Consider the following 17793-nt stretch of genomic DNA (forward strand, 5'->3'; position numbering starts at 1 on the left):
TTCGAGACCTTGAAGGGGATCATATGTGAACTGCCCATAAGATTCTCCCCGGATTTCAGCTATCCCTTCATCCTCTTCACTGATGCTTCGGATAGAGGTTTAGGGGCGGTATTGTCCCAGGTTAGAGGGGGTAAAGAATATCCTATTCTCTATTTGAGCCGGAAGTTGAAACCCCGAGAAGAAAGATACGCGGTTATAGAAAAAGAGGCGCTAGCCATAAGGTGGGCCACCCACACTCTGAAGTACTATCTCCAGGGAGCCCCCTTCACCTTGGTAACAGACCATGCCCCCTTACAATGGTTAAACCGTATGAAGGAAACGAACCCCAGGCTTACCCGCTGGTACCTAGCACTACAACCCTATTCTTTCAAGGTCCAATACCGTAAGGGTAAGGAACACTCTAACGTAGATTATTTTTCCCGGCAGGGTCCGTGGGCGCGGAGCGAGGAAGAGCGTGCGGCACTCTCGGATGGGGGGGTATGTGAGGCTCCCAAGGTGGAAGCCATGGTTGGAGTGCCGCTGCTCTTGAAGAATAGCAGCCAGACACAGACTTCCCCCCCACCATCCCCACCGCGACGGGAAGAGAAAGGAGTGGGAACCCCTGACTGGGGAGCAGAAGGCGGCGGATCCCTCACCCTAAACAAGGGGGTAGACACCCGTGACTTAGAGGAGGACATGAAGGGGTTAAGGATTGCCCGCGAAACGGGACGGCCTCAGGCGGGAAAAAGGGAGGAGGAGATTGAGGCGGGGATGGGGGATATAAGGGGGAGACCAAGGGATATTCCGGGCGGTTGGGAGTGGGTGTGGATGGAGGATCCGTGGACCCACAAATGGGAACAAGTCCGGGTGCCGCATGAAGAGGCGGAGAAGCGCCGACAGCTTGGGCTGAAGCCCCGTCCGTCTTACTGGGGTGAGACGGAGGCGAGAGAGTGGCGCAGAAAACTTAGGGAAGAGAGAGAGGCGGTGGCTCGAGAGCTGGAAAGGAAACGCCAATGGCACATTTCCGAGCTGAAGAAGCTGGGGGGCTACCCGGGCCCTGGGGCTACACCCTAGAAGATGGGTCATCATGGGACGGTTGGAGCGGAGACGAGGAGACCCTTCCCTTAATCTCCTTAGAAGAAGAAGCGAACCCTGGACCAGGCCCTGTGCCGCCTCCAACAGGTCCCTGGAACCCAGAGAACTCTAACCCTTTTATACATAGTTTGTGGACCCCTCCCAAACCGAACCCGGGTCTCCAGACGTCTCTAAATCCGTTTATGGGAGTTATCAATGAAGATGTTAAGGTTGAAATAAATACGTTGCCGTTTGGTTTATCACAAGAGTCTCGTCCGTTTATTGGAGAAGGGACAGCCCGCCTACACGAACCCTCACATTTAGCATTGTTATCATGTGCCATCACATTGCTTCTGATTTATAGTGACCTATGAATTAATGACCTCCAAAAGGTCCTATCATTTACAACCATATTCAGTCTTGAAAGCTAAAGTTCATGGCTTCCTTTATTGAGTAAAGGACATCCATCTCATGGTGGGTCTTCCTTGTTTCTTACTGCCTTCAACTTTTCCTACCATTATTGTCTTCTAACAAGTGTTGCCTTCTCATGTTCACAATACATTACCCTTGGTTTAGTCATTTTAACTTCTAGCAAACAAATTGATCTTTTTTTTTTCTGTTAGCTTTTATTATTGTTCTGCTTTCATATCTATTTGGAATACAATAATATTGATGATGTTGGCCTCTAGCAACATATCCTTATGCTTCAAGGATTTTTTAAAAGTTCCTTCATAGCTTCATAATTCCAAGTCTCAGTCGTCTTGTGACTTGTTGGATGCAGTCTCTGTTCTGACTGATAATCGAACCAAGGTATAGAAAATATTCAGCCATTTTGATTTTTTCATTATCAATGATAAAGTTATGTAATTCTTCTGTAGTCATTTCTTTTCTTAATATACAACTGTGACCCTGCTTTTGCACTTTCTTTTTTAAAGTTCAACATTGGTTCTTTCAGACATTTCATTTTGGCCAACGGAAGGGTGAATCCTGATAAACTTTTTGTTGTAAAATGTTGAGCATTACTTTCCTTGCATGGAAAATTAATGTGCTGCTCCTATAGTTTTCTAATCTATGAACTGTTGCTCTGTTTTCCTTATTTGATGGCAAATTCGTAATAGAATGTTGTTTGATACATTCTCTTCTATTGCTGTTGATTTATTTTAATTACTTTGTAGCTTTCCCTTCACTTTCTACAAATCAAGTTCCTTATCAAAGGATTCTTTTCTGAAGGAACCTGTCAGCTTTGAATTTCTTCTCTTTAGTTTTTTCATTATATCATTTCTATGTTGTCTCCATTTTATCCTGATTAGAAAATACATTCCCCTGATAATCTTTTAGCATTCCTAAATTAGGTTTAAATTCCCCTTAGATTCTGGGATGTTATGGAAGAAATCTCATTTTCCCTGTTTTGTTATTTTCTTATGTTAGATACAATTTTGAAATACACTGTTTTCCCAAAAATAAGACAGGGTCTTATATTAATTTTCGCTCCAAAAACACATTAGGGCTTATTTTCAGGGGATGCTTTTAGTTTTTTTCAGGTGCAACAATCTACATTTATTCAAATATAGTTATGCCATCTTCTTGTGGTTGCTACACAATAGTGGAAGGCTGAGTTTCACTTAACTGGGGCTTATTTTTTGGGTAGGGCTTATTTTCAGGGAAACAGGGTAGCAGGAAGTTTCTCTGTTTTTTCCTGCTGCAGAAAGACATATGTACATGTGTGGTTTTAATCACAATATGACATGCTAAGAGAAAAATGAATCACCATTCTCCAGTGCTGCCCAGCTCATCCCATATAAATCAACTGCACTGCAAGCATATTAAAAAGAAGTGTTGGGGAGATTGATCACACATCTCACAGCAATGCTAATCATTAGTAAGGCAAGTGGAATAGAGCTGTCCATCTGCTGTATTTGTGGAAGCTTGGCTACAAGGATAGAAGCTTTAAATAGGATTGAGTTGTCTATGCATTTGCTGAGGTCATGCTTGTATTTATGAAGAAAAGTCTTTTCTGCTCTATTTAGATAAGATCTTAAAATTCACGGTATCATTCAAATTACCCCAAGAAACAAATGAGATGAATTTTTTAACACACTGTAATGAGATGGCTGCTTCTTAGGTACCTTATCATTTCACAAGCATTCATGAGTCCCGTGACAGATCTTTAACCAAATAATTGTTTGTGCTGTAGACCAGGCTTCCCCAATCTTGTGCACCCTAAATACATAGGCAGCTGTCAATCCCCTGCTGACCATAGTATATGGTTAGCTTGGGTCCTTTTGGGGACAAAGGTGGGATAGAAATATTTTAAATAAATAAACAAACAAATTTGGTGGGTCAGAAGTTATGCAGGCTAGGTCTCATTTGCCTTGTTTCCTGTCTGTCTTTAGTTTTCACCAGCTATCAACTTTGGGATGCTTTTTGTTTATGTAGAATGACTCAGAAAAAATGCTGTTCCGAACTGTCACTCCATTAAAATACCAAAATATTTATTGTTGTTCTGGCCCTTTTTCAGCAGACCCTGGAACAGAAAAACTGGTGTGTTTTTTAAGTACTGTTACTTTGTCCTGGATCAGGCTTAATTACAATCTAAATTAAAACAAAGGCAGAACCTTCATTTTAAAAGTCACAGCGCTAATCAGGTTCACATAAACATGTGCTTTTTGGAAAGATGTTTGCAATGAGAATAAGAAAATGTAAAGAATCATATATTTTGTGCATTTTGACTCCAGAATTCAAGAAATGTTGGCAGAGGTATTTACATGCCTCAGCATTATCCAACACAGGATGACACAGGATGACAAAGTGGTGGTTGCTGATCACAAATGTCAATTCAAGCAAGAATGAAATCAAAATATGCCGATCTGAGAAACTGAAAGGAACTTGCTGGCCCAGAGAAGTAAAAACCTTGATGAAGGATGTTATTTGCTTCTGGTGTTTGAAAAGACAGAGGAGTCAGTAATGAATGTTAGTGGACATACTTTCCATACAGGTTACCAAGTTTGATTACCAGCACAAAGGGTTAAAAGGATATCAGGTAATTTTGACTGAGCAGAGACAAAGTCCTTCTTGCCTGACATATTGGGGCGTGGTTGCTTGCCACAGTATACACTGCTGGCCATGGAAGACAAATGGTGGACTCTTGTTTATTGATTTTTTAAAATTTTTACATTTCTATGCATCCTTTCCTTTCCTCATCTCAAGGTGCTGTTAGTGGGTCCCCTCCTCCTCACTCTGTCTTCCCCATAATCCTGTGAGGTAGATCAAGCTCTAAGAATATGAATTGCCCAAAGTCACCCAGTGAATTTCATGGCAGAGGAAGAATGTAAACATAGTTTCCCTAATCCCAGTCCAACATTCTACATCACTGCATCATGCTGGTTAAAATCGAAACCTTACAGGAGAAATTTGTCTAAATTGTATTTACCAAATACTGGATAGCATAAAGGCAGAATCTTCTGGCATGCTTCTAATTGATACAGAGATTCTAAGACAGTGATTCCCAACTTTGGATCCCCAGATGTTCTTGGATTCCTCTTTTGTAGGGCAGATGTGTGTTCTAAGCAGCCTCCCTTGTGCTCCTCAAACTAGTCTGGTGTGACAAACAGTATTAAAGTAATTTGCAAAGGCTTTCACGGCCAGAATCTAATGGTTGTTGTGGGTTTTTCGGGCTCTTTGGCCATGTTCTGAAGGTTGTTCTTCCTAATGTTTCGCCAATGCTGTCCTCTGAAGATGCGGGCCACAGAGACTGGCGAAACATTAGGAAGAACAACCTTCCGAACACTGCCAAAGAGCCCGAAAAACCCACAACAACCAGTATTAAAGTAACATTAATCTGCTGTTCTGGCTGGTTTCTATAGAAGAAAGAGAAGCATGCCATCTTGTTCTTTAGCTCAGGCAGCAAAACAACTTAGGCCAGTACCAGCACTTGTATTAGGGTGGTGTAACTGCCACAGGGAGTTGCAGTCAGATGCTGAAAACAAAGGTATACACACCATTTGCCGTTCCCTGCTTCCCCCCTCCATTAGCCTGCTGCCTTCAAATGTGCTAAAGGACTCTCCTATTTGGGTAGTAACATTTTCTTGGTCCAATCCTGCTATAAGGCATCCTTTCATGGCTGGCCTGGTCAGCAGAGGCCAAGCTATCTAGTGTAACAGCAGGTGTTAGCTTTACCATGAATTTGTTATGAGTACCGTGTTTCCCTGAAAATAAGACAGGGTCTTATATTAATTTTTGCTCCAAAGAACACGTTAGGGCTTATTTTCAGGGGATTTTATATTTTTTTCATATACAGCAATCTACATTGATTCAAACACAGTCATATCATCTTCTTCTGGTTGCTGCACAATGGTGGAGAGTGGGGTTTCACTTAACAGGGGTTTATTTTTGTGGTAGGGCTTATATTATGAGCATTCTGAAAAATCTTACTAGGGCTTATTTTCAGGTTAGGTCTTATTTTCAGGGAAACAGGGTAATAGGTGTTGTTTTCACCATAGGAGCACTTGGAGGAAGAAGCTTGGCTTCTTTCCACCCACCCCAAATAGCCACAGCTAGGGAACAGCAGTGGCCGGGTAAAAAATTGATATGCTAGTCTAGCTTCCTTACCACAAAGAGGCAGCAATTACACTCCAACAAATCAATTCCGACTTCTTGTTGTTGTTGTTGTTGTTGTTGTTGTTGTTGTTGTTGTTGTTGTTGTTGTTGTTGTTGTTGTTGTTGTTGTTGTTGTTGTTGTTGTTTATTTGATTTGTACCCCGCCTATCTGGACCAACGGACCACTCTAGGTGGCTTCCGACATAAAATTTAAACAGTAAACACAGCAAGTGCAGAAATAATACAAAACAACTATAATATAAATAGAAAAAATAAGAAGAAAAATAATAAGAAGAAAATCAAGAGTTGACTGGAGGGAAGGCCTGAGTGAAGAACCATGTTTTTAGTTGGATTTTAAAGATGCCCAGCGTAGGGGCCGCGCGAATCTCCGGAGGGAGATTGTTCCAAAGGCGAGGAGCCACCGCCGAGAAGGCCCAGTTTTGTGTCTTCTCCATCCGGGCCTCTCTCGGCGTCAGGCTCCTCAGCCTCACCTCACCTCACCTCCTGGCTCGCACGGGTGATCCGGGTAGACCTTGGTGGGAGTAGGCACTCCGCCAAGTATCGAGGTCCCAAACCGTTTAGGGCAACTCTTTCCAGCATTTTCAAGATATAGAATATTCAGATATGGTTTATCACCGGCTTCTTCTAGGATTAGTCTGTGAGAACACAGCTGCTCAAGGCCACACAGACTGGCTCTTTCTCCTGTGGTGCACCACGGGGAATCAAACTGCCAACCTCAGGCTCCGCAGCCAGGTACTGGAGATACTGACCTATCCAGCCAGCTATAAGAAAATACAGTGATATAAAAAGTTTACACACTCCCGTTAAAATGTCAAGTATCTTGATGTAAAAAAATGAGACAAAGATAAATCATTTCAGAAATTTTTCCACCTTTAATGAGACCTATGAACTGTCCAACTCAGTTGAACAACAAACTGAAATCTTTTCGGGGGAGGGAAGTAAAAATAAAAATCTGAAATAATATGGTTGCATAAGTGTGCACACCCTCTTATAATTGGGGATGTAGCTGTGTTCAGTAGTAAACAATTACATTCAAACTCATGTTAAGTAGGAGTCAGTACACCCCACCATCATTTAAAGTGCCTCTGAAGAATCCCAAATAAAGATCAGCTGCACTAGTAGGTCATTCTTGACATTTTCTTAGTCCCATCCTACAGCAGAAGCCAGGGTCTGCAGAGAGCTTCCAAAGCATCCGAGGGATCTCATTGTTAAAAAGGTATCATTCAGGAGAAGGGTATAAAAGAATTTCCAAGGCATTAAATATACCATGGAACACAGTGAAGACAGTCTTCATCAAGTGGAGAAAAGATGGCACAACAGTGACATTAGCAAGAACTGGACATCCCTGCAAAATTGATGAAAAGACTAGAAGAAAATTGGGGCAGGGAGGCTGCCAAGAGGCCTACAGCAACATTAAAGGAGCTGCAGGAATATCTGGCAAGTACTGGCTGTGTGGTATATGTGACAACAATCTCCTGTATTCTACATATGTCTGCGCTATGGGATAGAGTGGCAAGACGGAAGCCTTTTCTTACGAAGAAAAACAACTAAGCCCGGCTAAATTTTTCAGAAACACATCTGAAGTCTCCCAAAAGCATGTGGGAAAAAGTGTTATGGTCTGATGAAACCAAGGTTGAACTTTTCGGCCCCAATTCCAAAAGATACGTTTGGTGCAAAAACAACACTGCACATCGCCAAAAGAACACCATAACCACAGTGAAGCATGGTGGTGGCAGCATCATGCTTTGGGGCTGTTTTTCTTCAGCTGGGACAGGGACCTTAGTCAAGGTAGAGGGAATTATGAACAGTTCCAAATACCAGTCAATATTGGCACCAAACCTTCAGGCTTCTGCTAGAAAGCTAAACATGAGGAGGAACTTCATCTTTCAGCATGACAATGACCCAAAGCATACACCCAAAGGAATGGTTCCACCAGAAGAATATTCAGAGCTCAGACCTGAATCCGATTGAATATCTGTGGGGTGATCTGAAGAGGACTGTGCACAGGAGACACCCTTGCAATCAGACAGATTGGAACGTTTTTGCAAAGAAGAGTGGGCACATCTTGCCAAGTCAAGATGTGCTATACTTATAGACTCATACCCCAAAAGGCTGAGTGCTGTAATAAAATCAAAAGGTGCTTCAACAAAGTATTAATTTAAGGGTGTGCACACATATGCAACCATATTACTTCAGTTTTTTTATTTTTACTTCTCTCCCCCTAAAAGATTTCACTTTGTTTTTCAACTGAGTTGCACAGTTCATAGGTCTCATTAAAGGTGGAAAAAGTTCTGAAATTATTTATCTTTGTCTCTTTTTTTACATCAAGACACTTGACTTTTTAACAGAGGTGTGTAATTTTTTTATATCCACTTTAGTACTATAATATATATCCCACCCTTGCATATCACCTGTGACTGCCACCATGGTTTCTGTTCCTGATCCTGACCTTTCAAACAGATGCATAGAAAGATTTTCTTGGTGTAGAGGTTAGCTTGGGAAAAGAGTTTTAAGGCATTGAGCAACTCTTAAACAACAAGCCCAGGAAAAAAATGCTTGAAGTGCTTAAAACAATTTCTTTTCCTTCGCTCCTTACCCCAGTTTCAGCAACAGTGTGAGTTCTCCCACACATCTGACATAGCCATTCCAGAAGAAAGACTGGGTTGATTCCCAAAGTCTTAGATATACAGTAATAATATTAGAACTGCAGAGCTGGAAGGGACCCTGTGGATCATTGAGTCCAGCCCCCATCAAAGAGGCACAATGGGGAATTGAACTCTCCACAGACAGAGACCTAAACCACTGCTTCAGCACAGAAACCTTGGGAACCTAAAGCAGGAAGACAGCTAGAAACAAACAGCCTTGGAGCTCTGAGCAGACCTGTGAGGCAACAGCCAAGTTTCTCCACTGGAGTAGGCCCATTGAATCAATGGGGAATTTGGTGACTCAACGCCTCCATAAATTCCATCAATCCAAATGACTTTACCCTAACTGCAACTTTCTATGCTAAAGCAAGTCGCAACTAGAATAGACCCATTTGATTCAGTGAAATTTATTCGGGAGTTGATTCACCAAGTCCACATTGATGAAATGGGCCTACTCTAGTGTAATTTTCTACTCTAAGCAACCTGATTTTGGCCAATTACTTTCTGCTGCTCCTTATGTAAGCATGCCCCCTTGTGATCATGAAGGGAGAGGACCACAGAAGTATAATCTGGCCACTTAGCAAAACCCAAGACGTTGCCATTCTGCCAGTGACTTAAGTTTCATAGGCTCTTGGGAATGCACTAGTTGCAAGGATAGGCTATAAGCTGACAGGTTAAGGCTCCCAGTTTTGCTCCTTTTAACTTGGCAAAACTGGCATTGCATGTAATGCTATTGTGCCTTAGTATAACCAGCATCTTTATTTAGAAGGATAAGTCCTCATCTTTTGCCTCACTTAACTTAGCCGCTTAGAGTGGTAGAATATACCAGATGGGCGGGATATAAATCGAACAAATAAATAAAATAAAATAAAATAAAATAAACTTCCCCGCTCCATCCCTTAAGTGGACTTCATAGCAAATCAGCCTGAACGTGGCTGTCATTTTCCGGCACACAAATACCCTTTTCCCCCAGACAGCAACATTCAATAACTTACATCCAGCGACTGCTCCCTCTGAATAAGTTTTTTGGACTCCTTTTCGCAATAGTTGAGCATTGCTTCTCGGTTGTATTTGCCACTCGGTTGCTTGTCTGTTTGGTCTTTCTGCCGGAGCCCCACAGGAATGCTTCCATCTGAATCAGATGCATCCAGCTCTTTTTCTAGCTCTTCCATCTCCTCTGGAGACAAAGTGGATAGCAAGTTGTCGATATCTGGGTCCTCACTGACCTGCCGTCTGTATTTTGCTACTCTGGACATCTTGGCAGTTTGAAGGGGTTGTTCTGTTCTGTTCTGTGTCTATATTTTAAAAAGCAATAAAAGCTAAGAAAGAGCAAATTGTAGGGTTGTTGTGAAGCAAGTCCAAGGAAACTTATGTTAGAGGTGTTGAATTGTTACATGGAAGGAACTGTAACTTCCTTCCAGCCTGGAATATAATAGTTCTGCACATGAAGAACCGCTGGCCAATGAAAGATCACAGCTGTGCCGCTTGGCTTGCAAAGACCAATCCAACAAGGCAGGAGGTGGAGCTGGAGTCTATCAGAGGAGTCTGAAACCTGAGGACATTCCAGGGAATCTTGAAGTGCTGCATGACCAAATTTAGTCCTGAACATTTAGCATTTTAAAGGCAATGGAAGAGAGAAACATGCAAAACAAAAACCCAACAAGCTCTTGGCTGCAATTGAGAATCCAAGGATTAAAGTAAAAGCTTCCAGGGTGGTGCCTCTCAATGCTTGAAATTCTAACAACAAATGCATCTGAACCGTTCTTCGGATAGTCCAGAAAACCTGCTTCAAAATTTCATTGATGAAGGAATAGGGCATGCTTCCATCTTTTTATTTCATTAAATATTTCTCTTTCAAAATAGTAACACTATCTGCATTGAAATAAATTAGCATCATTCTTATTTCAATATCAGGAAATCAAAACAACTGGAGATAATAACAGCTATTAATTTGTTATGGCACACAGCCAAATTACACAAACACTCATGCAAAAAGCATAAAGATTAGGTCCTTTTTATATATCCCAGTCTACATAGCGGTTTCCCTGTAGGTAATTTCCCAGGGGAATTGGACTGCACAGCTGTATGTCTTTTTTTAAAAAGGGAGGGGGAGGAACAAGAATAAACAATGAGTTGAGAGCAAGAATACACTGACATTACCATACTTTATGGTAGATTAAAAATGCCTTTTCCTGCAAACTGTGCTCTTCCTATCCCACATCCAGCTTCCATCTCTTTCTCATATGTATGTGAGAACATAATGTAGTCCCTACAGTCTTTCTATCTGTTTTACATTGCTAACAATATTTTAGAATAGCAGTGAAAAGAAATTTTAGGTTTCAGTGTTATTTTGAAATTTGTATTGTTTCAGAACTCGTTATTAAACTGAGTTTAAAACCAGAAAAGGAGTTCAATTTGCCATATTTTGCTTCCAAAAATACATCCATTCATTCTAATATTAGTAATATTACAAGTCCTTTTTGTAAAGAGGGAATTTTCAAACTTTTTCAAAATATTCTTATTGTTTTTAATACAGAATTTTCTGCATATATATATTACACTCAAGCAAAAAGCATAATGATTAGGTCCTTTTTATATATTCCAGTCTACACAGAGGTTTTCTTGTAGGTAATTTCCCAGGGGAATTGGACTGCACAGCTGTATGCCTTTTTTTAAAGGGAGGGGGTGGGACAAGAATAAACAATGAGTTGAGAACAATACTGTACCTTGAAATTTCCATACTTTATGGTAGACTGAAAATGCCTTTTCCTGCAAACTATGCTCTTACTATCCCACATCCAGCTTCCATCTCTTTCTCATATGTATGTGAGAACATAATGTAGAGCCTACAGTCTTTCTCACAATGTGATTTATTTTACATTGCTAACAATATTTTAGAATAGCAGTGAAAAGAAATGTTATGTTGGGCATGCTGCAAGGTTTTCTTCTCAGCGTCCCTGTCAAAGAGCAAACTAACTGCCATCTAGTTTCCATTCAGGTTGCCCATTTTTAAGTTAACCAAAAGACTCAGCTAATGCCTTTAAGAGCTCTGAGATTGCATGAGGGAGTAAATGGTCCGGGTCTCTTCCAGAGCACAGAGTGCTGTCCTCTGAAGATGCCGGCCACAGAGTCTGGCAAAACGTTAGGAAGAACAACCTTCAGAACACGGCCAAAGAGCCCGAAAAACCCACAACAATCAACTCTTCCATTCCCTTTGCCCACCTTTGTCTTTTGTTTGCTGCTGTAGGGCTGAGTGCAACTCTTGCTTTGCTGTGACAAGCAACAAAGGGAACTGGGCACAGAAGTTGCAGCCTCTCGTGCTGCCACAGAGCACTTCATGCTTGACCTGTTTTAGAGACAAGGGTGGCCTGTTTTATTCTCTTGTGTGATGAGACAGCAAGGAAGGATAACTGTTGGAAGTGATTTCCCTTAAAGTGACCTTTCCATCTCTATAGGAATTGCTCCAGCCTGCACCCAAAAAAAAAATAAAAAATAAAAAATAAAAAAAATGTAGCCACGCAGCTAAATCAAAAAGGTCCAGCTTGGATATGGAACAGGGTCAGACTGGTTATCAATCTCCTCTATATGTTGTGTGTCTTGCAGAGTTTTGAATTTTGTTTTAACTCCTCTAGTTACACAGCAGAACTGCAGGGACTTACAGAGCAGAACAGATTAAAATTTCCCCTTTGAATAGACCATCCGCTTTTTTTCTCATCAAACTGATACTTACAGTCTCAGTAACTCATTATGAGACATTAGTAGGAGAAAAAATGAAAAGGTTTCCTTTACTCACAGTTGAATAGATCAGACAGCATACTGAATAGATCAGACAGCATACTGAATAAACATTACTGCTTATAGCAATAGATCCCAACAGATTTAACTGAACAGCTAATTGCCAATGTAACCCCTATGAACTATTGGTTCAGCTAAAAGGGGTGGGATTAAGAAAGAGTGGGGCTTTGAGTAAGAGATCTGCATCAAAAAGAGTGGGGGAGCTGAAGATCCTGGAGCTACTGTTGTCACTTAAAGACTTCTAAAGCCCTTGCCAATTTGTTCTTATATACTTGTGTTGGAGGGGTGAATCCAAATAGTGAATTCATGTACTGTACATGCAATTGAATTGATATTCTAGAGTTTTGAAAATTTTGCATGAGCAGATTCTTCTATGTTGTTGTTGTTTAGCTGTTAAGTGGTGTCTGACTCTTCGTGACCCCATGGCCCTCCTGTCTTCTACTGCCTCCCGGAGTTTGGTCAAATTCATGTTGGTAGCTTCAATGACACTTTCCAGCCATCTTGTCCTCTGCCATCCCCTTCTTCTCTTGGCTTCACACTTTCCCAATATCAGGGTCTTTTCCAGGGAATCTTCTCTTCTCATGAGATGGCCAAAGTATTAGCGCCTCAGTTTCAGGATCTGTCCTTCCAGTGAGCACTCAGGGTTTGATCTCCTTGCAGTCCAGGGGACTCTCAAAAGTCTCCTCCAGAACCACAATTCAAAAGCACCAATTCTTCAGCAGAGAGCCTTCTTTATGGTCCAGCTCTCTTCCATACATCACTACTGGAAAAAACATAGCTTTGACGATGCAGACCTTTGTTGGCAAGGTGATGTCTCTGCTTTTTAAGACGCTGTCTGGGTTTGTCATCACTTTCGTCCCAAGAAGTGGGTGTCTTTTAATTGTGTGGCTGCTGTCACCATCTGCAGTGACCACAGAGGCCAAGAAAGTACAATCTGTCACTGCCTCCATATCTTCCCCTTCTATTTGCCATGACCAATGACCATAATTTTAGTTTTTTTGAAGTTGAGCTTCATACCATTTTTTGCACTTTCCTCTTTCACCCTTATTAAGAGGTTCTTTAAGTCCTCCTCACTTTCTGCCATCAGAGTGGTATCATCTGCATATCTGAGGTTGCTGATATTTCTTCCAGCAATCTTAATTCCAGCTTGGTATTCCTCCTGTCCTGCCTTTCACATGATGTATTCTACATATAAGTTAAATAAGCAGGGACACAATATACAGCCTTGGCGTACTCCTTTCCCAATTTTGAACCAATCAGTTGTTCCATATCCAGTTCTAACTGTTGCTTCCTGTCCCACATATAGATTTCTCAGAAGTTAGATAAGGTGGTCAGGCACTCCCATTTCTTTAATAATTTACCATAGTTTGCTGCGGTCCACACAGTCAAAGGCTGTTGCGTAGTCAATGAAGCAGTAAGTAAATGTTTTTCTGGAACTCTCTGGCTTTCTCCATAATCCAGCGCATGTTAGCAATTTGGTCTCTAGTTCCTCTGCCCCTTTGAAATCCAACTTGTACTTCTCGGAGTTATTGGTCCACACACTACTGGAGCCTACATTGTAGGACTTTGAGCGTAACCTTGCTAGCGTGTAAAATGAGTGCAATTGTACGGTAGTTGGAGCATTCTTTGGCACTGCCCTTCTTTGGGATTGGGATGTAGACTGATCTTTTCCAATCCTCTGGCCACTGCTGAGTTTTCCAAACTTGCTGGCATATTGAGTGTAGTACCTTAACAGTATCATCTTTTAAGATTTTAAATAGTTCAACTGGAATGACATCACCTCCACTGGCCTTGTTGTTAGCCATGCTTTCTAAGGCCCACTTGACTTCATTCTCCAGGATGTCTGGCTCAGGGTCAGCAACCACACTATCTGGGTTGTCCGGGATATCCAAATCTTTCTGGTATAATTCCTTTGTGCATTCTTGCCACCTCTTCTTCATGTCTTCTGCTTCTGTGTGGTCCCTCCCATTTCTGTCCTTTATCATATCCACCTTTGCACAAAATATTTCTTTAATATATCCAATTTTCTTCAACAGATATCTGGTTTTCCCCTTTCTATTATTTTCCTCTAGTTCTTTGCACTGTTTATTTAAGAAGGCCCTCTTGTCTCTCCTTCCTATTCTTTGGAAGTCTGCATTCAATTTTCTGTAACTTTCCCTATCTCCCTTGTATTTTGTTTCCCTTCTCTTCTCTGCTATTTGTAAGGCCTGGTTGGACAGCCAATTTTTTTCTTGCATTTCCTCTTCTCTGTTGCGGATACCCAATCCAATTGAGGAAGTTATATTGAATTTCTGTCTGAATTTGAAATTGAAAAGTACACTTAAAGTTTGCAATTCTACAAGCAACTTCTGGAATGCTGCTATTGCTGAGGACTTGAGTGCACAAACTGTAAGATTTTTAATTGTTGTTATAATTACTCATATTGTCTATTATATAACTGTCAATACAAAAAGACTTATTTTGTGAAATTGTTTTTGCAAGATTCATGAAAACTTATCTAAGTAAACAAACAGCCCCACAGAACACAAAACTGTTAATCCAGCAGACTAAAAGAGAGGGAAAAAGACTTAAACAGAGAGGTGTGGCTTCTTTTGAACTCAGAGGCAGGGAAAGAACAATTGGTTACTGCTAGATTGATTGACAGATATTGCAACCCACAAAGGTTCTTCCTAGCCAAACCTACTGAAGACAGTATACAAGGTTAAAATAACACAGTGTGATTACCAGAAAAGATCTTGTACCATAATCAGTCCAAAATGCAAACTATTTCTCCTTCTTATCGCATCCTTGTTCTCTCGGCAGCTCTTGATACAACCAGCTGTCTAACCTTGCTTATTTACATTTTAGATTTGTATTCTTCCTTTCATTAAAACACATGGGACTATATGCCACTTTGGGTCATTTTTAAGGAGAACACAGAACAGAAAACATTTTAAATAAATAAAGTTGATTAGTAATAAAAACTAAATGAAACAGGTATAAGTAAAATATAAATCTGTTTAATGAGTACATAAGGCAAATTTAAAACAAAAACAGAACACAATGATGATAAAAGAAAAGCATGCCCCACCAACCTCCTTGTTAAAAGCCACTTCTGCAACAACTTTGCCTAGTTGTAAAGGCCTGACTGAATATTTGCCTGCCAATGCGCTGGATAACAAAGAGGGAGCCAGCCAAGCCTCCTTAAGCAGCAAATTCTAGAGACTGTGGGAGCAGCCACAGGAAATGCTCTCCCTTCTGTCCATGCCAAATGTGCCTCTGTGAGGAGCCTTCTTCAAAGATCTCAAAGCTCTTACATGAGAAAATGTGGTCCCTCAAATAGCCTACACACTGAAGTTGTATATTTTATTTATTTATTTATTTGACTTGTATGCTGCCTGCACTCTGATGTTATTTATTTGACTTGTATGCCCCTGCACTCTGATGCTGGGCGGCTTCCAACATCAAAACAGTTCAGTTCAAAACAGACACTAGAAACCAAATACAGTGGTGCCTCGCTTAACGAGCGCCCCGTACAGCGATGAATTTGCATAGCGATCCCTTTTCCGGGATCGCTAATGCGAAGGCATCGCGTCGGCCCCAATGGGCGAAATCTGGAATGATGGAAAAAGAGAGCTAGAGCTGAGTGTCATCAGCATATTGCTGACTCCTCAGCCCAAATCTCCTGATGACCACTCCCAAGTAGAATCACCACCTCTTTTAAGGTGGCAGAGACCACTCCCTCTCTCAAGGAGGCATTGACGGCTTCCTGGACCCATGTATGAATCCCGCTGGCAGATTTCCCAATTAGTCAAGATGGGCAAGGGTCAAGTGGAGTGGTTGTAAACTGGACAGATCCAAGCACCTTGTCCACATCATAGGGTCTCAATAACTGAAATTAATCCATTAAAATTTGACCTAAGCCTGGCGCACTGGACTCATCTTCTGATTCTGCATCAGTGGTGGAGTCCAGTTCACTGCAAACCTGAGCTATTTTCCCCTCAAAATGTAACGCAAATTCCTCACAGTGAGCTGCCAAGTGTTCCTATGTCTCCACCGGCTCTCCCGGCCGGAGAAGATCACGGACCACCCGAAACAGCTCTGCTGGACGACATTCTGAGGAAGCAATATGGGTGGCAAAATACTGTCGTTTTGCCAGCTGTATAGCCACGGAGTAGGCCTCATAATGGGCTCTAAGCTGTGTTTGGTCAGATTCACAGTGTGATTTCCTCCACCTGTGCTCTAGCCATCTCCCCACTTGTTTTATCGCCCGCAGCTCATATGTATACCAAGGAGCCATCCGGGTTCTGCGGGTGGGGAGAGGGCGCTTAGGCGCAATCGTGTCAACCGCCCGGGTCATCTCTCTATTCCACAAGGTGACCTAAGCTTCGACAAGAGCGCCAACCATATCAGATGGAGATTCCCCCAGAGCATTCAGGAAACTTTCTTGGATTCATTAGTCTCTAAGGGCAGATCATCTTAATAGATCCCCCCACCCTTGCAGAGGAACGAGGATGCCAATAGTCTAAACTTGACCAGAAAGTGATCTCCACATCCGGACCACCATCTTCAAATCCCGTTGAGAAGACCAGGTCCAAGGTGTGACCTTTTTTGTGTGTTCGGGCCTACAGCAAATTGAGACAGCCCCATGGTTGTCATGGCCGCCATGAAGTCCCGAGCCGCTCCTGACAAGGCAGCCTCAGCATGGATGTTAGGACTTTCCCAGTCTGATGTACTTTGGGCACATCACAATACACACAAGCTACAGGAAGTCAGATTAGGCTGAATATCAGGAAAAACTTCTTAACTGCTAGAGCAGTACAAGAATGGAACCAGTTATTTTGGGAGGTGGCGAGTACTCCAATACTGGAGCATTCAAAGGAAAATTGGACAACCACCTGTCAGATCTGCTTTGATTAGAATTCCTGCCTTGAGCAGGGGGTTGACTCAATGGCCTTATATGTAGGCCTCTTCCAACTCAGTTATTCTATGACAATGCTCATCAGCTGTCATTCACATGGTCAATAGTTGGTGATAATGAGAGTTGCAATCCCAAAGTAGAGGGTATTTTGACTCAATGGACCCAGAAGTGGGAACACTGTGTTTCAGTGGTTCTACTCCTGTCTGTCTGGTCATTTCCAGATAGTGCAAAGGTCTTTACTGCTCTACTGCTCTGTTCACAGCACTCATGTTACTTAATGTTTACATCAGTAGTGGGGTCATTTTAAGTGTGTGCAAGCCAGATTCTCTCCCACAAGCTTGAGTGATTTATGTAGGATCACGCTCCAACACACTTCTTCTGTACCCATATGATACTGGGGGTACATAGCAAAAGATACTAATTTACATTGAAAAGTGTGGTTGAGAAAACTTATTTCATTTTTATAGGAAGAATACAATGCCTATGAACAGTAGCACTGGTCTCATTAAAAAGAGCAATCCAAACATTTCAGATCTAGGAATTTCCTTTTAGTGTTCAAGTCTTATGACAAAGGTGAAATATGGACCTTATTTTCCCCATACAAATGTACAGTCTTGCTCTCACATCCCCATCTCTTGAAAATGAACTCTACAAATGTTGCAAAATCCAAATGAAAAACAAAACCATGTGGCACCTTAAAGACATCTGTTTTACAAACTGGATTTGTCCATGAATGCTCACTTTAAGATATAATAGTTAGTCTTTAAGGTGCCACCTTTTTTT

General features: G+C 41.7%; 1 protein-coding gene across 1 annotated transcript in view; it reads right to left on the minus strand.

Moving 5' to 3' along the window:
• The window catches only part of LMOD1 (leiomodin 1), a 54248-nt gene extending 38358 nt beyond the window's left edge, over positions 1-15890 (minus strand). Inside the window, exon 1 of the mRNA XM_020782494.3 lies at positions 9311-15890. Within this exon, the coding sequence (XP_020638153.3) occupies positions 9311-9571 (261 nt within the window). The 5' untranslated portion in view covers positions 9572-15890. The remainder of the gene's footprint in view (positions 1-9310) is intronic.
• Between the last annotated feature and the right edge of the window lie 1903 nt (positions 15891-17793).

Source organism: Pogona vitticeps, chromosome 4 (genome assembly GCF_051106095.1).
Source record: "Pogona vitticeps strain Pit_001003342236 chromosome 4, PviZW2.1, whole genome shotgun sequence".
Classification (NCBI taxonomy): domain Eukaryota; kingdom Metazoa; phylum Chordata; class Lepidosauria; order Squamata; family Agamidae; genus Pogona; species Pogona vitticeps.